Source organism: Dermacentor variabilis, chromosome 7 (assembly GCF_050947875.1).
Source record: "Dermacentor variabilis isolate Ectoservices chromosome 7, ASM5094787v1, whole genome shotgun sequence".
NCBI lineage: Eukaryota > Metazoa > Arthropoda > Arachnida > Ixodida > Ixodidae > Dermacentor > Dermacentor variabilis.
Window position 1 is genome coordinate 103,090,133 of NC_134574.1, and position 23,493 is coordinate 103,113,625.

Sequence of the window (23,493 nt, forward strand, 5' to 3'; positions counted from 1 at the left end):
ATTTACTTGCTACAGAAAGTTGTCAGTAAATGTAACACAGCCTTTATGATATGCCATGATATGCATGTAGACCTTTTTTATGTTTACAAACAGAGTTCCCAAAAGACTTTCGGTTAATCTGAACAACACAAATTGCAATAGCGTACAAGTATATAGCACCACTTTTGCTGTAGAGTTAGAATGTTTGAACAATGAGTTTTACTACTAGGTGCAGTGCAGTGCAGTCCTTATACCTGGACACATTTTGAGCACGTGCCTGTAGACTAGAGGACAAAATACTTTTAGAGCACAGCTCTTAGGTGGTCATTCCTTGGTTGAGCACTGGCGCCCCTCGGCGTAACCGTGCCAACCCACTCGTGCCACTTCTTGCAGATTCGTCGGCGTCTCCTTTCGCAGCTGGCTCGTTGCCGTCCTTCGGCATAACCGCGTGAACATGTTCGTGACACTACTTGTGCCTCTGCCGTCGTATTCTTCCACAGCTGGCTCCAATGCCGCTCATCATGCCAACGTTCCCATACTGCCCCTCCTTCTGCAAAGGCACTGACGATACTGGCCCAATGCCAGAGGTTGTGGTGATTTCGATCTCAAATTCTTTGCCTGAATACATCGCGAAATGAAAACACATGTACAGCTGTGCCCAAATTTCACATTAGGGACTATCGTAATCATTGGACATTTCTTTCTTTAGTTGGCTAACTTGGCTATCAAAAAAATGTATGACCGGAAGTCTTCTGGGGTCATAAATGCACTGCTGCCACGGCATGGACAAAGAACAGTCTGTACTTAGTGGTCTGGTTCTTTTCCTTATTAGTCTCTTGAATTTGGAATACAGTGTCAGTTATCATTCTTATATTTGGCAGTTACTGGCGCCTGTATAGCTGTGATAACAGTTGAAAGCTTAAAAGGATGTTTGCTGCTGTGTTAACTCTCTGTTACACTGGCGACAACGGCCGTTGTCGTCATCACCAGGCTACCTTCTCTTCCTCAGCGTCACTCTTGCCACAACGCAATGAGAAACAAAGCTTTGTTTACCACCGCCACTGAGATTTTAACTTATGCCCCTGCAGGAATGCATAGTTGGGTGCTAGGCACGCTAACCATCGTGCTGTAGTGCACTTTTGGTGCTTGGTCATTCGTGTCGAGTTGCGTGTGCGGGACTCCGAGAGTGGTAGCACTGGACCACTGGACTCCAAGAGTGGTGGCTCCTGTGTATGCATTTCAGCAGCCACAACAAGCAGTACCATAGTGGAGGAGGAGAAGGACGACATGTTCACTGCAAAAAAATTTTCTCTATAAAATGGGAATATCCGCTGCAAGAGCCTGCTGCTGCTCAGAATGAGATGAATCGCTCACTAAAGTCAGCTGATCTTGTTGTTTTCGTTTCGCTATTCCTCAGGCGTATTTGACTCTTTTTTATCATAATAATTTAATGAATTTTGCTTGTAGTATTTTTACCGTGGGAAGCAATCGGCGTGTTGCAGTGAAGCTTTATTGCCATAAAGGCTGTCAGGTTGCTTACAGTTTCCACTGACGAGACAGTTTCTAGTTTTAGTTTTCTGCGTTGAGTGAAGGTCCTGAATCTTGAAACCCCAGGAAACGTACTGGCAGGCTTTGGTGTCCCCTAAATAACTTCCTGTGATAGCTTTTCTACAAACCAGTTTCAGTTTCATTTACTTGTGAGTGTACTGTCTCGTGACGTCCTGACACAGAAGGCAGTCACATTGGAGCGAGATGATGTGACGATTTTGGCACTCGTTCCATCATTTTCAGTTGCCTCCTAAGCTGCTACTCATTGTGCGGCTTGATGTAGCAGCATTTAACATACCACCGAGTTAGCTGGAGCGAGTTCCAAAACATCTCGACGTTCTGTTAACATGGGACTGCCTTTCGTGATGTCACAATATGGGATATACAAAGTCTCAGGTGGTTCTTAAAACTCTGACTCGCAAGGACCAGTGTCTCTAACATGCGATTGCATGTGACCGCAGTGCTCTTGGGAGCAGTAGATACAAAAACTAAAGTGCAAACACAAAAATGCATTTGTTGTTTTCTGTGTTCGAAGTTCCAGCTAACCAGAATAGAAGTTGGAGCTTTTTGTAAAATCTGTGCTAATTGAACTGAAACACTCAACTGACGATGTCCTTACAAAAATACAAGGCTTATGTTTACCCATACTGGGCTACAAGGCCTAAATGGGCATTATTTGCTCATCCTGTCCGTGTACTTAAGGGCCTATTAGCCAATGATAGCGTTCACCCATTTCCAGTATCATGCTTTGAAACTAAGTGAGAAAACCTAACATGAAATGGGCATTTGAAGCTTAACAACTAGCAGGTGGGCAGTATTTGTGCTGATGACATGCAGCCAAAGAGCAGGAACCAAGTTGGAAAAATGCCAAGTGCAAACTCAGACGAAAGGCAAAGGCAAGACTGAACAGGAGAGGTACTACTCTGGAAATTGTCACATTCTGCCGTAATGTTGAATTTGCCATGTTGTCAGCTCTGATTAGCCCAGAAGGCTGCTATTGCCTCTTTGATTGGCCCGAAACACTGCCATCACAGAATTTGACAGTGTTGCGAAATTCGACAGCATGCAGGATGGCACCCCCAGTCTAAGCTTCGCCTTCATTCTATTTTGCACACGACCTTGCTGCTTCAGTGTATACCAAATTGCCACATGTGCTGCCGGCGCCTGCCAGGTGGCTCTGGTAGTGGAATGTTATTGCCATCTGTTGTAGCCGTGCAACTACCATATTACTGGTTCCCTCCATCTTGCACATCCCCATCTTGCACAGACAAATGTGTTAGGGGAGCCTCGAGAACATTGTGCAGAAAAGACGAACGTCGTGAGTCTTGCAAAGTCATGTGGGGAAAACAAATGTCAAGGAGTCGCGATGTAGCCAAGGGTGCACCCCGCAATTACTAAGCGTTGCCTTTGCTGCTGGCGACTTGCCCATGGTGAAATAATTTATTTGTTGGTTCTTTTTTACTCCTGCTGCTGCAGAGAACCTGAAGGGCGAGCTGGAGACGTACATCGCGCACAACTTCCCACGAGGCCTGGTGCGCCTGGTGCGCAACCGCGAGCGCGAGGGCCTGATCCGATCGCGTAGCTACGGGGCGGAACAGTCGCATGGCGACGTGGTTCTGTTTCTGGATGCCCATTGCGAGGTGGGCATCAACTGGCTGCCGCCGCTGCTGGCACCCATCCGGGCCAACAAGTAAGAAAAGAAGGCTCTTTTTCCCACTTGGCTTCGCTTCAACATTTGGGTTGGTTGGTAATGGCGCATCTTTATTGAATCAGCATGAGCCAGAGAGGCAGAAGAAAGGAATGTAAGATGTTGCTGGGCATTGCAACTATAGTTTTTTTTTCTTGGTACATAAACAGTACTGTCCACTATTAAAGAAAGCACTTAACCAATGTGCGTAACCCCTTATGTAATGCCCGAACAGGGATAAGGAACGAATGATGATGATAATGAATAAAGTTGATATAAGTGGAACATTTATTTGCCTTTATCAGGAAGACGCGGCTGATGTAATCAATCGGACATGTATCTATACATAAAAAGTTAGCCTGTGGACCTTCGTGCTAGACCCGAGCAATAAGTGAGGCCCGAATACTAACTGCGTGCTTCCTTTAACACTGAATCGTGCTGTGCCTGCACGCAAACAAGCAGGTGAAAGGAATGCTCAGGAATCTAATCAACTCTTACCAGGCTGTGCTCCTTGCCCAGTAGATAAAGAAAGACGCTTCATGTTCAAGCAGTGATGACTTTTTGCACTAGTTTGTGATAGTGCACGACTGAACAATGCAACAAGACCCAAAACACATACAGCGCTGGCTTACAAAACGCAGAGCTTTATTTGTGACGCGGAAAATATGAAGCCGACTGTACTTGCTTTAGTTTGAGCTTGGAAGGAGCTGCGACAGTGATCATGGAGGTCATGCTCTGTCTTGCTATCGCTGCTTGTTTTGGGTTGGAGCATAGTCTTCTGTATTTTTTTACGATGTCTGACGAGTCGCTCTACAATGCATGAAAGCCAGTTGTCCGCAGTGGTGGTGCCACATTCCCAAGCATTTTTTATACCATCTTTTGCTGTAGAGCATGGGCCGTGAGCTGCTGTTGCTCTGTGTCTTCTCCTATGCTTCCATATGACACACAATAATAGTTGATGCGACCCTAGCCATGCTTCATACCCTGTGATCAACCACAGGAAAGTGGCCACGTTTCAGTGCCGCCCTGGTTTCAGTAATACTGGACAGGCATTGAAACATTGCAGAATGTTGTGGTTAGAGGCTCACACAGAAGGAACGCCACCCTCCTGTAGAAAGCGCCAGCAAACAGGTGTGAAAATGTACCTTGACTGAGTTCTTTGGGAACATTTGATAAAAGCAGCCAAACTGCATCTCCTGTCATTTTCTAAAAAAGTCAATGTAATTATAATTTTTCTATTACCAGTGGTTGGTTCACTGCTATTCACCAAATATAAACGGCCATGTTATCTCATGAAAGCTGGTGTCATATTAGTAGGTTGCTTCAGAGCACAAAAGAACACGCTCACACTACGCACATGCTCGCACAATGCACAAACACCCCAGGAAAAGACGCCCCCACCCCACTTTCTCATACAAATGCATGCGTACATATGAGAGTGCTCTTTTGTGCTCTGAAGCTACTTACTAACATGAATTTCCAACCAACCCAGGTGCAAGTTCTTGGTATCATAATGTTGCTGTTCTTGTTAAAGTTATGGGAAGCACCACAGGAGCACTAATTAGCCATTTGACCTTGAATTAATATTTGCCTTTACCATCTGCTCCTTTAACTATCATGTCGAAGGTGCAGTCATCCTAGCTGCATGTACATTTATAAGCAAAGACGGGACGTTACTTGCCGAAGCAAAGTGGTTTTTCCATACTGCTGCTGCCAGTACGGGTGGCATGGCCCAGCCAGGCAAATGTTTGCCTTTAGCAGTGTCCCCTAAGAGAATCTGCTGTAATATTGTCCTAAATAAATCAATAAAAAAAGAAAGACGTAGCTTCTTTTGCATTGCTTGACGGAGACTAGCCCGGCTTAGCCTTTGATGTTTTCACTTCTTTTCACTGTTGTCTGTTTGGACACCCACGTTCAAACCTTACCTGCTAATATTTTGAGTGAGCAAACGAGAACTAAACTTCGCATGAACCAAGCAATTTCTGCAGAAACTTGCATGACTGAGGAAGTTTCATGCACTGATGAAATGGCAGTGAGCTGACTGTAGTGAGCTGACTGTGGACACAGAAATGGATTCCCTCGGCAGCATTCTGCTACATTTGATTGCATGGCAATTGGACCTTTAGAAAGATGTCGAGTCGGCTTTTCTGCAGTGCGTAATTGTCCAAAATGTGTGGTAACTAGTATGTTGTATGTATCCTGCTCCATATACGTTTGCCTTGGAGAGCACATTGTTCTTTGTGTGAAGCATCAAATTGGCTAGGAAAGAGCACAAAGCACAATGAACTGGAAAGTACCAGCTGCACAGCAATCGTTGTGTCACTGTCACCACGTTTTGGGCACTTGTGCATTGCAGGAAAACCAGCTTTAAGCTTTTCAAAGGGCAAAAGCTAGCTTTACAGAAAGATCTCTGCGTGGTTACTTTTGTAATCAGGACGGGGACAGTCCTTTGCCTTCCAATTCTTTCACATTTTGGGCTTTGTCAGTGGTTTGAGCTGTGCTCCATCTATGTTATCACCAAGAACGGCTAGCCATGAGCAATGGCTGATTAGAAAGGAATAAAATGGAGAAATAATAAATTGTCTAATTGCACAGGCCCAAAATATAGCTTTCTTTTTGCACCTTCTTAACACATTCCGACTCCACTGCAGGCGTGCAATGACAGTGCCAGTCATCGACGGTATCGACAAGGATACGTTCGAGTACCGGCCTGTCTACCATGGCCGGCAGCACTTCCGTGGCATCTTCGAGTGGGGCATGCTGTACAAAGAGATTGAAATCCCCGACGAGGAAATCAAGAGGCGGAAATACCACAGCGAGCCCTACAAGTGAGTCCAAGGGATGAACGAAAATTCTAAGGGGCCACTGAAGCAGAATCTTAGCGCTACCACCAACAGCAGTAGCTATTCTCCTCTGCTTGACTTTCAAGACAACTTGTTTTTATGCCTCATCTTTGAGAATGAGGAAAAAGGAGGTTAGGGTGTGAGGTTAGAGCCGACTCGGGATATCTGTCTCTTTAGCATATATTAAGCGCAAGTCTAACACTTCTACGTTGCGTTTGCTAGAGCTAGCTGCGTTGATGCAGGCCTCGTAGTTTGTAGGTGGTGGGTTTATTGACTGAAGATGGCCCATATGGGCAGCTCAATGAGCATTGCAGACCCAGAATAGGTGAGCAGCACTGGGCCGTTCGTTTCTCAATTGCTCGTAGGCCATCTTGATCAGTAAACATTTATTCAATCAATCAATGCCTCATTTTTATGGCTATGACTTGTTGTTATGATTACTTTGTTGTTGTGGTAACCTTATGCTTTGCTTGAAGTCAAGCAGGAAACAGCCTACACCATGAGCAACAACTTGGAGGATTGGTTTCAGCGGCCCATTTGTTATTATTTTTACCAAAGTGTCTTTAAACTATGCATGTGATAATCATAGTTATTGGGCTCTTCTACTTCACTCTAACATAGTTGCTTTGTTTACATGATGGACGTGTACGTTCACTTCCTTTAGAGTTGTTTTTAGGTTCTGTTACCTTAGAGTTGCTCACCGCACTCGTTCGACCACATTTCCTCTATTGATACTACCTACAATATCAAACATAGGGCTCAATTTTGCAGTAATGGAGATGCTAGGTTGAAAGAAATTTGCTAGCACCAGAATTCTTTATTGCTCAATGTTGGTACATTATGATTCTCACGAGCATTAAAGAAACATTCAGAGGGCATCTATGCATGTATCAATAGCAAAGGTTATCAGATAGATGGTTTTGTGGCATGACCTACAGTTGGGCTTGTAGGCACACCATGAGCTTAAAGAATGCGTAACGGCTATTGCTGTAAAATAAGCAAAGTATGTTGTTGCCATATCTGTACATGACACCTTGAAGAATCGTTTTTATATTTGCAGGTCGCCTACACATGCTGGTGGTCTTTTTGCCATCAATCGAGAGTACTTCCTCGAACTCGGTGGCTACGATCCTGGCCTACTAGTCTGGGGTGGCGAGAACTTTGAGCTATCTTTCAAGGTAACGCTGGTTTCTTTAATATCAGCCGAAGGGACGCTTGAAAAGACTGTTGCAGGAATGGCATAAAGTTTATTTGAGAAGGCTAGCAGTGGCACAGAGAGACAAAGCATGGAGAGAAAATATCCATTCTCTCTTTTAAAGCGAAAGCTTTACTGGCCTTGAACTTGCGATTTCGCTGTGGCCGTGTTCCGAGGAGGCACATGACGTCACACCGCATTCCTCGTCCCACCGCATTCCTCGTCCCACTGCATTCCTCGTCGTTTCGTTTGCCTCCGCTCGCTTTGCCAGCTGTGTCGCATGCCTGATAACATGTCGGACGATTGAAAAGAAGAGATCGCGTGCGCCCCGACCACAGTTGAGGCGGCAGTATGGACGGCGGCAATTCTGATAAGCAGGAGGAGGCCTGGAATCGACATCAGAACGAGATGAAGAGGAAACGAATTGCCTAGGAAACAGACGAACAGCGCGCCAAAGGACTGGCTAAACGTGGCAACATAGCTAGACAACCAGACTAACCTGGACTTGCAATCAAGATTAACCAAGGCTAACCATGCTATGCCTTAGCTTTCGCTACGTATATCCTGGCATAGCCGAGCTAAGCCACTGCCAATTTTTTGTTCCCATGCGTATCGAGAGCAGCACTTCACATTTTCCTACCTAAGCCCTGCCTTCTGCTGCAGAGCTCCATGCTAATATTAGAAGACGCAGAATCACTGCACTAGCATCTGCATTGCATGCACCAGTATGACCATTGAAAGGGAAAATGAGGCAATTGCACATCAAATAAGTTGCCGTTTTACTTTTTCTTAAGCCTCGTGTTATGTATAAGGTAGTTTTGCTTGCATAAAAGGCACAAATAGTTTCAGGTAAGCAAAAGCACAACATCGAGAGAAGAAGGTGGGGGGGGGGGGTGCGAGGCATACAGCACAGAGCTTCTTTTCTCATGATGTCAGTACTGTTGTTAAAACAGCCATGCGTCAGGTATAAGGCAGCTAGGGGCAGCATCCTGAGCCAATGTGTTCAACCACAACGAATTGTAAAAGCTCTCCTGTTGTGCAAAACAAAACAATAGGAAAAAATGAAAGCTGCACTGCTGCCAGAACCTTTGCATCGCTATACTCTGTTACATATTTGGCAGGCAATGCTGCTGAAGCTATGCGAATAGCGCAGTCATAGAAATCGCAGTCAGTGCCTTTTGCAGTGCATTCACTTTTGATCTGCGACGCTTTCTACAGAATAACTTTCTTCAGAATAGCTATCCAATGGAGCTTTCGAGCTTCTGTGTGCATCTTTTTCCCTTGCCTTATCTCTCTTTGGTAACCATAAGGAGAGGAATAAAGATTTCATTTCATATAATACTACTACAACTTCTGGACGTAAGGTTACATAAAATTATGTATTCGTGCACTTTAGTGCTTCCAGTATGCGGCGTTCTGTGGTTTGATCGTGATTCCCAAGAATTACGCTGTGGCTGTTGTTTGCAGAAACGTGTCTTACATACTCATTCGGTGGTAAATGGGTCTAGATATGTGGTGTCCACCATGTAATAATGTCATCCTTTTCTGCATAAGAGTACAAGACTGAATGTTACATCAAATTACACGACGCACACATGCGTCTTTCTTTCCTTTGTCATGCAGTATTTTTTAGTTGCGAATGGGAGTGGTAAAAGAAGTCTCTCTAGCTTTTCTGTCATTGCCTGCTATGTGCGAAATGGAGTGTAGATGTGTTTAACTCAGTCACACTTGGTAGCAAGGGTGCTGTATTTTACCAAAGTAGCTATTTAGGCTTTGCAATTTTTGATAATTTTTTTAAAAGAAAGTTAATTTGCTGGCCTAAATAAAAAAAAATATCTACTGATTGCAATTGGTATTACAACGTTGGTGGTGTAGTGGCTTTGGCATTGCACTGCTCAGCCTGAGGGCACGGGATCAAATGCCGGCCGCCACGGCCGCATTTCGTTGGAGGCGATAGAGACAGGTGGTCAAGATTAACCCGGAGCCCCCCACTACAGTGTGCCTCATGATCACGTCGTGGTTGTGGCATGCGAAACCCCAGGATTTAAGCTTTTCATATAACGTGGCTCTGATGTTCACAGCTTTGTACTGTACTCTCCAAATTGAGTTTTGTTCACTGAACCCCAAGGGTGGTTCAAGCACCTTTAAGAGAAAGAATGGAGCTCTAGTAACTTCTGGGCAATGAATTTTTATTTAGGCCCCATAGTCCTTTTTTTACAATCACTGCTGAAAGTTGGAACAATTTTAAACTTTGCTACGCAAGGTTATGAAGCCTGTGATATTACAAAAGGAAATAAAAAGAAAAAAGTTGAAGTTGATGAAATGGCACATATTTTAGTATTTGCAGAACTTCAAAGCCTCTTTTCGATGGCTACACCATTGCTTTCTTGATGCTTCAAAGGTTTCTTGAATTTCTCATTGCTTTCTGCCACTGTTTGGAAACAAAGTATGTCCAGGAACGTAGAAGGCAAGGTGTGTTGATTGCACAGATTGTGTGAGCAAGGCAAATGGGAGCGGGTGGAAATGTGGAAAATTCTGCCATTAAAGGGATCCCACATGGCGCTAGAATTTTTTTCCCCACTCATTTCATGTTGTATTTCATCACTGTTCAGCAACACCCTGGCCTAGCTCCCTTCACCAGGTAACAAAGCCAGTTAGCCAAACAAAATGCTCCGGTATTTTTTTTTAAAGTGCTTTCCACTTCCATGTCTATGTGCATTGGAGAAGCCACTGCGTGTTGCACCATTTGCCGTGTCTGTTCTCTGTGCAGATCTGGCAGTGCGGTGGCATGATCTACTGGGTGCCGTGCTCGCGGGTCGGGCACGTCTACCGCGGCTTCATGCCCTACAGCTTTGGCAAGCTGGCCCAGAAGCGCAAGGGACCTCTCATCACTGTGGTGTGTATTGATGGAGCAGAATGTTTCCTGTGCTCTATCATAAGAAGCCAACAAACACTGACACCGAGGACAACATGGGGGGAAATTACTTGTGCTTAATAAATGAAATAAAGAAATGATAAATTAATGGAAATGAAAGTGGATGAAAAAACAACTTGCCGCAGGTGGGAACCGAACCCACAACCTTCGCATAGAATGCGAAGGATGTGGGTTCAGTTCCCACCTGCAGCAAGTTGTTTTTTCATTCACTTTAATTTCCATTATTTTATCATTTCTTTATTTCATTTATTAAGCACAAGTAATTTCCCCTATGTTGTCCTTGGTGTCAGTGTTTGTTGGCTTCTTATGATATGACTGATAAATATCGGGCCCCTCGGTTAACCCCCTTTTTTCTCCTGTGCTCTAGTCACACTCACCACGATGGCTTTGTGGCTGCAGTGTTCTGCTGCCGAGCACGACGTCACAGGTTTGATTACTGGCCAGGTTTCAATGAGGACAAAATGCAAAAAAAAAAAAAAACGCTCATGTACTTAGATTTAGGTGCACGTTAAAGAATCTCAGGTTGTCCAGGCGATTCTGAAGTCCCCCGTTATGGTGTCTCTTATAGCAGGAGTGTTGCTCTTGAAGGTAAAGCCCCATGAATGAATGAATCAATCAGTCAACCAATTTTGTCTGCTAATGTTCACCTGGCCATGTGCTCAGAAGCAGGGGTGGACAGATGCGTGTTAGCCATGTGGTCGCTTACCACGCAGCCTGGTGGTAAAATCTGGTAATACTGAAAAAAAAAAAGAAATGCATGACACATTTAGGAGCTTATGGTATAGCATAATGTTCTGTTTTAAGTACTTAAACTCTTAACTACCCTGCCCATGTTTTTCCATTGTTTGTATGTGAGATCTAAGGCAGTGGTTACTGTTTGTTTCATGTGGTGACACTACATTTCCAGGCGAACTTCTTGTATTCAGAAATTCAGGTCACGCATGCTGCTTCTAAATCTGCTATATTTGCTGTACAGATATTACCAAGATATGCAATTTCTTCCTTTCGAACAGCAACCTAACAAAATGTAAAGAAACATAAGTAGGTGTAATCGTAGAATCTGAACCCCCACCAATGACACATTAGCTGATCCCAAGCAGCAACAGGGTAACCACATGGCCACAACCACACTTGCATCACACATGGATGGGATAGGCTTCTCTAGATACAATGCCGTCTACATGAACTGGCACCACACTTCTGGGCAAACCTCTACCAGCGCTATCAGAACCTCTACCAGGCGAACCTCCACAAGTGCTGAACAAGCGCTGACTCTAGTGAGTCAGCGCTTGTTCAGCACTTGTGGAGTTACCTTGTGTGTGTTACCTTGTGCATGTTACCTTGTGTGTGTTACCTTTGCCTTGTGTCCTCGTTTGTTGTATGCCCAATGCAGTTTCATAAGGAGACCTTACCAGCATGTGCCAGACGAATTCTGAAGGTGCATTCTTGCTGTCCATGCCCTGTTGCTGAAGCATAAACTTCTGGTGTCAGAAAAATTACCTATAAAAAAATTCCAGCAGAAACCATCGCGCGAGGAGTGTCAGCAATTATCCGATTAGCATGAAAGCAGTGTAACGATGCACCGTCTTGCCACCAGTGAAACGTGTCATGTATAAGACATGTGTGCAGCTGGGCTCCTCTCCCGCGCACCCTCCTGGACGTGTGCAATCTAGAGGTGGCGCCACTAAGTCTGCGTGCGATACATGTCTGAATATATATTTAAACTGAAGCATGTGATCGTCATGCACTTAAGGTCAGGAGAATATGCTTGCAATAACTGTGAAAGGCTTTTGCTCTTTGTTGCAGTTGACACTTAAATGTAAGGATTTTTTATTTGTGGCTGCACTGCGGGTGACTGCGAGTAAACGGTCAATTCCTGTCTAAACTGGTGAAACGTTAGTGGCCCACGGAAAGAAACAGCCGAGGGACAGCCCATTCTTTGCTCTGTCCCGCTACTGGTGGAAAGGAAAGAGCAGCAGGGACCGAATGGGGCAAACACCTGCAGAAAGGTGGTGGGGCGCACCTCAGTCCACACAACCTGTTGCTGAAAATTTCAAGTTAAACTATTCAGCTTTTTCCCTGCTGGAAATGACCATGGTGCTTCGGGTTAATCCACAGTGCAGTGACAGTGATAGCTGTAACTTTGTTATGAGGCCCTTATTTGTCCTTAAATATGTTGTAGTAAACCTGCAATGACTTTGATTAATCTGTGTTGGCTTTGTGGCACCACTGCTTATGTGCATTAAACCAGTGCAATGCCTAGGTAAGGCAGTTTACAGTGTTAGTTTTTTCAAGTATTTGACTATATCAGCAACAGACGCCAGTGTCATTCTGAACGGCAGGGACAAGTTCATAACAGCACTGCGAAATGTAGGAGGTAGAGGAGCTGTCACTGTAGTGAGGGTGTATCACTGTAAGAGTAAGTGGCTATCGCTGTGAAATTGAGGAACTGTTACTGTTAGAGTGAGTGGCTATCATTGCAAGATGGAGGTGCTATTGTGTAAAGGGAAGGTCTACCCCTGGGAAATGTAGGGACTATTGCTGCTAAAGTGAGTGGCTATCAACAAGAATTTCTCATTCATTCATATAGCTAACCGTCTTTCCTGGAAGCAGCATGTACAATATCTCATTTTTAAAGCTAACTGCTCCTTAGGATACTTGAAGAGAAATTTTTCACTTGCACCTGTTTGATTAAAACGCCTGTTGTACATAACTTACGTCCACCCCCAATTGGAATATACCTCATCCGTTTGGGATCCTCATCAGATCACATAGTTAACGAAATCGAATCAGTACAAAATTGCTCTGTTCGTTTCATTCTAGCTAACTACCATCGCACTGCTAGTGTTACATTAATTAGGAGTACCCTTCAAATCCCATTATTATCTGTTCACGGAAAGGAATCATGCATTTCCCTTTTTCATAATATCTACTACCGCAACGCATACCAGATCTACCCTGTGCCTTATTATTCAGCTCGTCGTGTTCACATACATAGAGTTAACGCACCCCGTCATAACACCGTCACATGCTCACAAGCATTCCTTTCTAGGACTTCAATCGATTGGAATAATCTACCTACATCAGTAGTAAGCATCACTGACCCAACTCATTTTAAGAATGCACTAATCAACATGAAATAATGTATGGTAGCAAATTGTATAATTACATACTTATTTGTGGACATTGTCTGCCTAGTAAAGTGTACTCTTTGTGTATTTAATTACTTCATATTATGTAAGCGTCTTTTCTTTTGTTGTTATGTATATATTTTATAGTTTTTTTTTTCAACATCTTTTGTTTCCTGCACTTCGAATTCCTAGAACTAATCCTGTATTTTTTACTCATGCAAAGTATTCTCACCCCTGCCCTCTGTAATGTACAACTATGTACCTTGAGGGTACCACAAATAAAATAAATAAATAAATGTTGTGAGATGGAGCGGCTATTACTGTGAAACGGAAGGGCTATCGCTAAAAGGGAGCAGCTATTGCTGTGAAATGGAAGAGCTATCGCTGTAAACGGGAGTGGCTGTGGCTGCGGAATGGAGGAACTATTGGAAGCCACGAGGCACACTCCTACCTCACTGGCTCCGAATCCTTTAAAATTTGCACACTCTCCCCCTTTCGTTACATCATGCCTGCAGAACTACAAGCGGGTGGTGGAGGTGTGGATGGACGAATACAAGGAGTACTTCTACACCCGGGAGCCCTTGGCCACCTACTATGATGCTGGTGACCTGAGCACGCAGTTGGCACTCCGCGAGAAGCTCAAGTGCAAGAGCTTCCGCTGGTTCATGAAGAATGTTGCCTACGACGTGCTCAAGAACTTTCCCTTGCTGCCCAGGAACCTCTACTGGGGAGAGGCGAGTGCTGAGTATCAGAATCAGTTTTCATTTTCCCTAGGATCCCTAGGACCCTGGGATCCTAGGCACATGCCACATGGCATTTGTGATGTAGGACAGTAACAAAGGTACATAACTGCAGTGCACAGCAAAAGGAATTTGCAAGCAGGCAGACACAAGCAAAAAAGTAAGAAAGAAATATACGTTAGAATCGGGTAAATACTGTAATAATTCGGTTGGTGAGCTACCATTCTCGCTTTAAAATCTTCCTAGGACAGGCTGCAATTGGGCATTTTCAACTAGATATGACACAAGTTCGTCAAATTCACTCTATCCTAAGTGTCGCCAAGACGGACACTACTGCTACTGAAATCACTAAGTGCAATCACTATTGGGGTCAAGCATTGCGTGATGACCAGGCAAGTTCAAATTATCTGGCAAAGGCTAATTTCAGGATCAAAATAATAAAAGTTTGGTCCCAAAGAAATGTATGGACACTGGCTGGGACCTTCAGTCAAGATCGAATTCTGAAAAAAATTGAGTTAACCAGAGTTGAATTAATCATATTCGACTGTATGGGGCAAAAATATCCACGCATGAACAGGAAAAGTATATAATATCAGAACATTTACAACTACAGACAACAATCAGTTTTGAAAGAGTGTGTTAGTTAGATCACAATAAGCGAACGCAAGAACAATGCTTAATGAAGGTCCTTCTTTTGATGCTAACCTGGCCTTGGTGTATATGTATTCTATGTATTCTATTCTTGGTCTTCTGTCACAGCAGGTATGCTAGTTTTCTAACATGTGACCCAGAATTAACAAAGGACACTGCTGCAATAACATTTGACACACAGAAAGCCTGAGGGGTGCAAAGCACCATTAGCAACAGTTTGTTTGGCTCGATTGTCGTGTTACATATGCATAGTTATGAGGTTGTCAAAACATGGCGCACGAAGAAATGGGAAACAAGAAAGCCAAAAGTAAAGCGCCGCAACAAGAAAAGCTTCACTCCATGTTGCCGCTGGCTCTTGATTATCAAGCCCGCTATTGAAGTTGAGAAGCAGCATGGATTGAGAATTTTTTTGATGCCGTGCTTTCATCTTAGCTTTGACATTTCCTTCTACAGTGACAGCTGTAATGGGCTCGCTCCCCTGGTCTTTTTGATGTCCGCTGGTGTCGTTGCCGGAATCCCCAAATCTTTTGTGAGAAAATTACAAAGAAAGAAAAATTCTCATTGTGCCTGGGGAATTTGAGCATGCTGCCAATCAATTGGCAGTCCAGGGTTCTACCAGTTAGCCACCCTGCCAATTTTACAGCGGTGAAGAATACCAATCATTAAGGGCACGATCGCCCCAGCAGCTTCCACGACTGGCTGACGCCCGCTCCTCAGCATCCATGTACTTTATAAAACTGGCGTCTGCGCCTTCTTCGTGATCCAGCATGTCACCTTACCAGTTGCAGAAGTGTTCCTAAATTAAGTTTTTTTTTCTATGTGTAATGAAAATGATTAAGCAGGTCTGCTTTATCTTTATTAGTCTTCATCTGCTAGCGGTCAGCTTCTTTGCATGTTGCATGTTTATTGGATAGCACTGCCGTCGTCTAGTTTTCTTCAAGGATAGCATGAGGCCTGTTAGCAGGGTAGCCCAAACACAAATCTGAAAAAAGCCAAGCAAGTACAGCAGTAAGAAGCTAAAGGCTTGTTTTAGTAGAGACTGTGGCTAAGTCTGGATTTGGTAAGAGGAGGAAGAAGAGCTGTCTTTCAACTTCACGGCTGGGAGGCCGCAATTTCCATAAATGAATACTACTCGCACTTCTTTTACTTCTCGAAAGGAGTTCGCCCACTTTCACCCTGCGAATGTTCACTCCGACGACCACCGTACAAAACAGTCTTAACACTTACTGCACGTTACATTTTGCCAGATATTAAGCCACTGCTTCGTGTTATGGGCGGAAGAATTTTCTTTTTATGTGTAATTTGCTGACATGCAGGTACAGCTTTGTCATTGAATGAAATAGACTGCCGGCTGTCTGGCAGTTGCTTGTATTTGGAGTATGTCGATATTAATTTGTATTACATTGCACAACCAAACCTGAACTGTGTGTTAACAAACTTGTGTATTGAAGACCTGCATATAAAAGCCAATAATGTGACACTATAGCAAGGTGGTGGGGACATTGTGTTTTTTCTTTATTCTTTCAACCTTCGCTCGCTTGGTGCTCACAGTTGTAGCTCATGTTTCTATACGCTCACATGATGAAACTGTTACACATTCTCGCCCATCACCTGTGCAGATCAGGCATGATGCAACCGGCCAGTGTCTCGATGCCATGGGCGCTCATCCGCCATCAACTGCAGCGTTGTCGGCCTGCCACGGAACCGGAGGGAACCAGGTGCGTGTCCCCCTTGTGCTGATTTTTTTCCCTCACTTCGCAGGGGGCCAACCTAACTGTATTCCTTCAGCTTCTAAAGCATGCTTGCACTAGCCAACTTCCTTTCATTGCCCACCACTTCCTAGACCTGTGCCTCCTTCTTGGCTTTTCTGTTTTCCATGGCAAATACCACTTAATCATAAACTCTTTATGCACAATTAAGTATGAGGTAAAGTAGCTTTCATTTGTAGCTGTCCACTTTTCTTTTTCTCATTAGCTCTGGTATAAAATAAGAAAACAATGTTGCATATAACTTACCATGCTTTATAGTGTTGAAAGCTATGCTACAGCACCTGGCAGCGCTCTTGTTTTGTGCAAAAGAATGGTTTTTGTGAAGGCAAGCAGGCTTTTAAGAGATCTAGAGCAACCATACGTATGCAGCTGTAAAGCTCAATATAACGAGATCACAGCCAACACAAAAATACGTTCATTATATCCAATACTCGTTATAAGCATATACTCATTGCACACTAATATTGGTGAGAAAAATGTTTGGCTTACTTCATTATATCCACATCCGTTACAGTATTCAGGTTCGTCTGTACTTCTTTCCTTAGACATCAGAGAGCAGCAGGAGGTGGATGCAATCGTCTCACCTGCAAGATCCTGTCGATAACTCCTTTGGAAGAGTACAGCTTGTTAATTATGCTTATTCCAGCTTTCCAGCACCAAAGGTGGACAGGGCCCCATCCCGTCAGTTTCCTGCCGTTATCTTAGACGGCAGCACTGTAGTGGGTCGATTAAATAATTCGGAAGGAAACTTTCATGCAATGTGGTTGGTAATTTTTAAACATGCTCATGTGACAGCTCTCACTGTGCAACAGAAGCTGGGCTTAATGATGATGTTTGGGCTAATGTGGGCACTTTCCAAGCAGGTGCAAGAGAAGAAGAAATAGGCAGGATAAAGTGCGCTAACTTCAAATCGCAGAGGTGAAAAATTTATACAATACTGAAATGAAAAGCGAGAATAGTAGTCAACCTTACCACTGTCTTTTCCATAGCATTTCTCTGTGTGTACACATTTTGCAGTTCTTTCCTGGAAAAACATGAAGCACCGTTTTTGTCCTCGTGACATCACTGCGTCAATATGTCTTGTGGCATGTATTCGCATGAACTGCTGTTTGCATTTCAGCACAGCTTGTGAACAATGTAGTGCATAAGCATAAGACATTGCACGACATTAAAGCTGCGACCTGTGTGGTGCATGAACATAAACATTGCATGATATCATACGTTGCATAGGATGGCAACAAAGGCAGTTCTATGCATCGCATTTAGCTTTATAAGTGCTTGCGAAAACTTCGCATCATGCAGATTCCAACATGTGTGTTCTATCTGTATAATATCTTTTTTCTTCAATATAACTAGCCTCTTTGTGGCTGAGTGCCAGTGATGGAGTGCTTCAGCACTTGTCTGTTACTTTTTGGATGTGAAATGCCTTGATCATTTTCCTATCCACCTGCCTATAGAGCTATCTCAAAACACGCAGGCAGTTGAAAGCTGGAGGGCATTTGCACATACAGAGCTGATCAGGTAGATGACACTGCTGGTCGCAGCGCTTCAACAGAGAGCACAGGGCCGCAGTGCCTTGTGGTCTCTTAAGCTCCATCTGGTTGATGTAGCATTTGCCACGGAACTGCAGAATCGGTTAAAGCCACCGAACTTTTGCACTCGACAGAGTGTGCGGTTGGTTTTTTCCCACAACCATCCGTCACTCTCCTTGCATCATTCATACCAAGTGACGCATTCGTGACAGGTCATCCTGTGCTCAAAGGGACAATGTGAATGTTGCACTTCTCTGCAGCCTTCTCGAGGTTGTAAGACTGCTTGTGTGTGAACAGTCTTGCCACAGGACACATCTGCAGGTGCTCATTGTCACTCCTTAGCCCTCAGTTCCTGCTTCACTTCTTTTACAGTTGAAACACGAATATCGAAAATAGATATAACAGATTATTGGATATAACAAAGTAAATCTAAAAGCTTTCTCACTTACGTTGGCACGTAATGAATACATTCCCTTCAGGTGGCAATTAAATTCTGTCCATTGAAATTTAGTCCCTCTTGCATCTTCAGAATCATAGAAAGTATACAGATGCAAAGTGAATCTAGAACTATCAATTCTTCAGTGAGCTTTTTCAACTTTACAGAATGTGGACTCCCTGCGAAAACTGTGCGTAGGAATGTTAGATGTGTGTACATGAACTGTTCGTGTCTAGCATACTTGGGAACACCTATGCAACCACTTGAATAATATGCTTGACGCAAAACCTTGGGAGAAACACTGAAAGAAGTGAATCCGCCACATGACAACATAATGACACTGAAATCAAACGTACAACTGTCCAAGTTGTTTTACTATGGCACTTTATACATATTATTAAAACTTCCAATAAGAAGTGTTTCGAGATATATGCAGTATATTTTAAGCATAGATATCTTCACCAGTGCTTTTGCTTTCGATGCACTATCTTGGCATGTATATGTTGTGTACATAGTGCCTGGAAGGGATGTATACTTATAACGAATATCAGATATAACGAAAGCATTTTTCACGTTGGTTGTGACGTCATTATAGTGAGTTTACACTGTATACGGCTCCGTGTCGCACATGCAGATGCATTGTAGCACATTGGAGTAAGCCAGGCACACGCAGGACTTAATTGTGACGCTTTTCCTCACATTCCTTGAACCGGTCGAATTGTAGCCGAAAGTTGTAAAGCTTGTGATGGAAGAATGCATATATATATATATATATACACAATGTGCAGCTTTGGTGGTTCTTAAAATGCAGTAGTGCACCACATTGGGCTAGCGGGTGCTGCATGGCTTCTGAATGGGGGTCTGCGAATACAGAACCTGGTTCGTACGTTTCGTAAAAAAAAAAAAAAGAAGCGCTAGAAAAAACGTGCGAACGGGGAAAACGTACTATCCGAAGTAAACAAAACTATTGACCGACTCAACCAATTGTTGGCATCTTACGTAATGCGAAGCGTCGCGCGGATCGTGGCGGCACGAGACGCCGACGCGCGTCGAGCTGGTATTGCTCTGGCGGCCCGAGACGCGCGTCGAGCTGGCAGTGCACCGGCGGTCCGAGACGCGCTTTGTTGTTTTCCCATAGCGTGGTGTTTCGGGGGTAACGGGAAACCGCGCCGAAATAGAGCTGGTGGGCGAAGCCGGACGCCGCCGAAACGAAACGTGATGCCCACGGCGCCCCGCCTGCAGCAGAGACCGGTGGCGCGTTTGGATTATCGCCCACTGAACGCGTGCAGTACGCGCTACCAGTGGTACTGCGCATCGCGCGCTGTAAAACAGATAGGTGGAGGTGCTTATCGCAACAGGTTTGGCGGCAGTATAGCTGTGAATGCGGCGTGCGACGAGTCGGGCGGAGATTTGCTGGTATCGGAATGAGAAACTGTGCGCGCCGTCATTTTCACGTGAAACGGGCGGCTGTGTATAGACTGTTCTCTATAGCGCACGCCTCGCGCCTTTTCTTGTTCACGTGGGGCCTGAAAATGTACACGATAGCAGTCTGCAGCAGGGAACAGAGACGCGTTTCGGTTATCGCCTATGAAAAGCTTGCGCTACGCTTCCGACGGCACCGCGCGCTGTGGAACAGATAGGTGAAGATGCTTATCGCAATGTGATTGGCATGCAGTGCTAGCTGTGAATGCCGCGTGCGACGACCTCGCAGAATATTGGCACCGAAATGAAAAACTGAGTGCGCTTTTGCGTTTTCACGCGAGACGGGCGGGCGAGTATTGCGGTGAAGCTGCCGCGGCGGGCAGCTATAGACTTCACGATCGCGTGCGCCTCGCGCGTTTTCTTGTTTACGTGGGATCTAGCGGCCGGAAACCGTATCATGCGATCGCAGTTTGGCGACGTAGCGAACGTTGGCGCCGAAAAAATCGTATTTTCCGGGAACGTATGAACCGGTAAAAAATGAGCGTAGCTCTATTGGGTCATTTTCTGTGTTCTCGATTTTGAACGTTGGCGCCGGGAAAACGTATGTAACGGGAACGTATCAACGAGGTTCTACTGTATTATCTCTTGAGACCTAATCGAGTGCAAATAGAATAGCATCTGAATATTTTTCATGTAGTTTGCAAATAACGTGCAGCCTTCTCAACATTGTTATCAAGCAGCTTTCACATCCTGGCATTCACAGCATAATGTTTATATAATTACACTGCACATTATTTAAAGCATGCTTTATTAAAAGCACAAAGGGAGCATAAAGAACAACTAAGCAGTTTGTTTGCTAACTTGGGGCTCTTTGGAGGATACGTGGTCTTGCATGCAGTTTGGAAAGGCAGCATTTTTGGCCAATTAAAATCTCTGTATTCCTTCGCATATACCTTATATACCTTCTGGCTCTCCGAGCATAACAGCATGATCTTGCATGTAATGTCCACTGTGGATGGGAGTATAGTTATCTTTGCTCCAATTTCATGTCTGATCATGTACAGCCGATGACGCAAAGCATTAAAAGAACTATTCGAGAAATATTCGGACTTTCGAATAGCGACTGTGTGTTTGAAAACGAAATCAAATTGAATAGGACGATATTCGATTCGTTACTTGAAAGTTTTGACTATTTACAGATCCCTGCTTCTGAAACAGCACACAGTTCAGGACAGTGCAGCAAAACAAGGGCAAACAGAAAAGGAGACAACACAGCGCTTACTAACGACAGTGGTCTTATTGCAGCTAGGCAGTGTACACCTATACACGTGCACAAATCTCATCATCAACGGATGAAAAATATGAAGGCTCTACCAAATGCATCAATAGAAGAAAGCTGTAAATCCAATGCAAGAAAAGCAGCTCGTCACTTCTTAAAATGCAGCCATGCGACTTATGTGAGCAGGGTCAAAGGACCGAGGGACTTGATCTTTGTCTTAGTAATAGCCATATCAAGCCAAGAGACAAATGAAGCCAAGGAAAGCGCACAGGTGTCTCGTGTGTCAGGCTGGAGGCTGCTACACTGGAACAAATGTACTAAGATAGGTGACAAAGGGTTTGGTGAAGACAACGTTTGGCACTTAGAAGGGCTGAACGAGAATGTTAACATCATGAAGATCTGAAGCTGTGTTCTCAAACACTTTACATGTCGTGTACACATACAAAATTACTCAAGGAAGTTGATGGTGGGACAGCCGCCACCGTAGCTCCATTGGCAAAGCATCACATGCGTTGTGCCGCAGTTGCAGGTTCAGCTCCCTTTGGAAGCAAGTTGCCTTCCACTTCAATTTCCATTTTCATTGCTGTTTCTGAATTTCAATGAAAAGCGAGAATGTTTTTCCCTTTACCTCTCATTGGCTTCGTGCAGTTGTTAACAACCATGCAACTGTGTAATGCTGTAACACTGCAACTACGTAACACAGCCCATTGAAACCAGCCTCCACCACTGACACGCTCAATCGCTGCTCGCCCAGCCATTCGCTCTGAGTTGCATGTGCTTTGCAACAGCCTCCCAAGGTGGTGAAGGTTTCTAAAACTGACAGTTCTCGCTCTCTTGAACTGATTGCGTGGCCCATATCCCGTCGTCCCACCACGCTAGCGTGTCTTGCGGCGACGCTCGCAGGTGTTCCGGCTCAATGCGGAGGGCCAACTGGGCCTGGGCGAGCGGTGCATGGATGCCAATACGAATAGCATGGACGTGGTGTACTGCTCACTCGGAACTGTGGATGGGCCCTGGGAATACAGTGTGGTGAGTAGGCTTGCCTGAAAGGCGTGGTCCACGCACCCATCAACCCTCTTGTCACGTTTCTATCGTGAGCATAGTTTCACAGCGTTAGAGAGGGAGAAAACTGGTGCTTCCGTAGTGGCGTGCACACATTATTTATCTTTTTCCCTAGACCGTTTTTCGCTGGCTGTGTATGTTTCGAGAGAGAAGTCCCTAGTCCAAGGCCCTAATAGCCGCAGTGATGCCATGGGCCCGTCAGGCGAACGCCGTCTCATGTTATACAGTTTTTGTGGAAAGATGACGAAGTCTGAGATCACTGTGCATCAGTGTTAACTGTATGTTTCTTCGCATACTTGTTGTTTATATATATGCGAGTAAACTTGAAAGATGTAGTATGGGGGAACCAGAAGCAAAGCTTTATTTTGCATGGCTATAGCCATGTTTTATACCCAGCCACATTTGAGACAAGCTAAGCACATTCATAACCAAACCGGGATTGTCACGGTGGCATGATTGCTGTTGGAAAACTTGCATAGACGGTGACACCAGATTTTCCTCTAGGTTATGCGGCACAAAAGTGAAGTTTCATTCACATATCTGTTGTCTGTCATGTCACCACGTCACCACTGGGGGAAAAAGATATTACGGTGAGGTGCCGAGCTCGGTTGCTTGAACAGGTCACGGTGGTAGGAGTGCCGTTACCTGTAGCAACACTGTAGCAAAGACACGCTGGTGGATATCTTTGCTACAGAGTTGTGTTCATCTTTGCTACAGTGTTGTTCGAGTGAGCCTTGCTTGAAACCAGGTCAGTTAAAGGCCAGCTGCAATAAAATTTTGGACCACATCAAAATAGCAAACGAGCTCACCGTAATGTCATCGATTTTTTTACAGTATCTGCTCGAGTCTAGTTAATTTTTTATCCACAAAGATGGACTACATTGTATATTCTAAAAGAGGCAAAAATAGAATGTGGTAAGTTTTAAGAATATTCACTGAGCCACAATTGCCCAATTACAAAAAAAGAAATATGTTAAAATCCGGGGCACCACACTGACATGCCAGTGCTAGAGTCCTGGCGTAAAATTCACAAATTGAAACTTTGACCTTCATTTCCTGTTGCTTTAATCAACCTGTGACCACAAGATAACGAAAATAATGTTGTGAAAGACTTCGTCACTCTAAACTAATTTAGTGTTCCTCTTTAGTGTTTCTTTAAGACATTCAGCAGCTGGCATTATTTTTTTGTGCCTGCATGACAAAGGCATCAGATTCATGTTACCTCCACGTTGTACGACAGTTCTTGCCCATTCGCGAATTTGGTCACGACGTTCAAACTCCACT

General features: G+C 44.4%; 1 protein-coding gene across 5 annotated transcripts in view; it reads left to right on the forward strand.

Annotated features, from left to right (window-relative positions):
* Nucleotides 1-23,493, forward strand: part of Pgant7 (N-acetylgalactosaminyltransferase 7) — a 40,155-nt gene that overhangs the window by 10,585 nt on the left and 6,077 nt on the right. For 4 of the 5 annotated variants that reach the window (XM_075698902.1, XM_075698907.1, XM_075698906.1 and 1 more), the window contains 7 exons: nt 3,004-3,217; nt 5,866-6,042; nt 7,118-7,235; nt 10,023-10,148; nt 13,834-14,052; nt 16,329-16,427; nt 22,027-22,176. In XM_075698902.1, coding sequence (XP_075555017.1) covers nt 3,004-3,217; nt 5,866-6,042; nt 7,118-7,235; nt 10,023-10,148; nt 13,834-14,052; nt 16,329-16,427; nt 22,027-22,176 — 1,103 coding nt within the window. The remainder of the gene's footprint in view (nt 1-3,003; nt 3,218-5,865; nt 6,043-7,117; nt 7,236-10,022; nt 10,149-13,833; nt 14,053-16,328; nt 16,428-22,026; nt 22,177-23,493) is intronic. The other variant, XM_075698903.1, reaches the window with a different exon arrangement.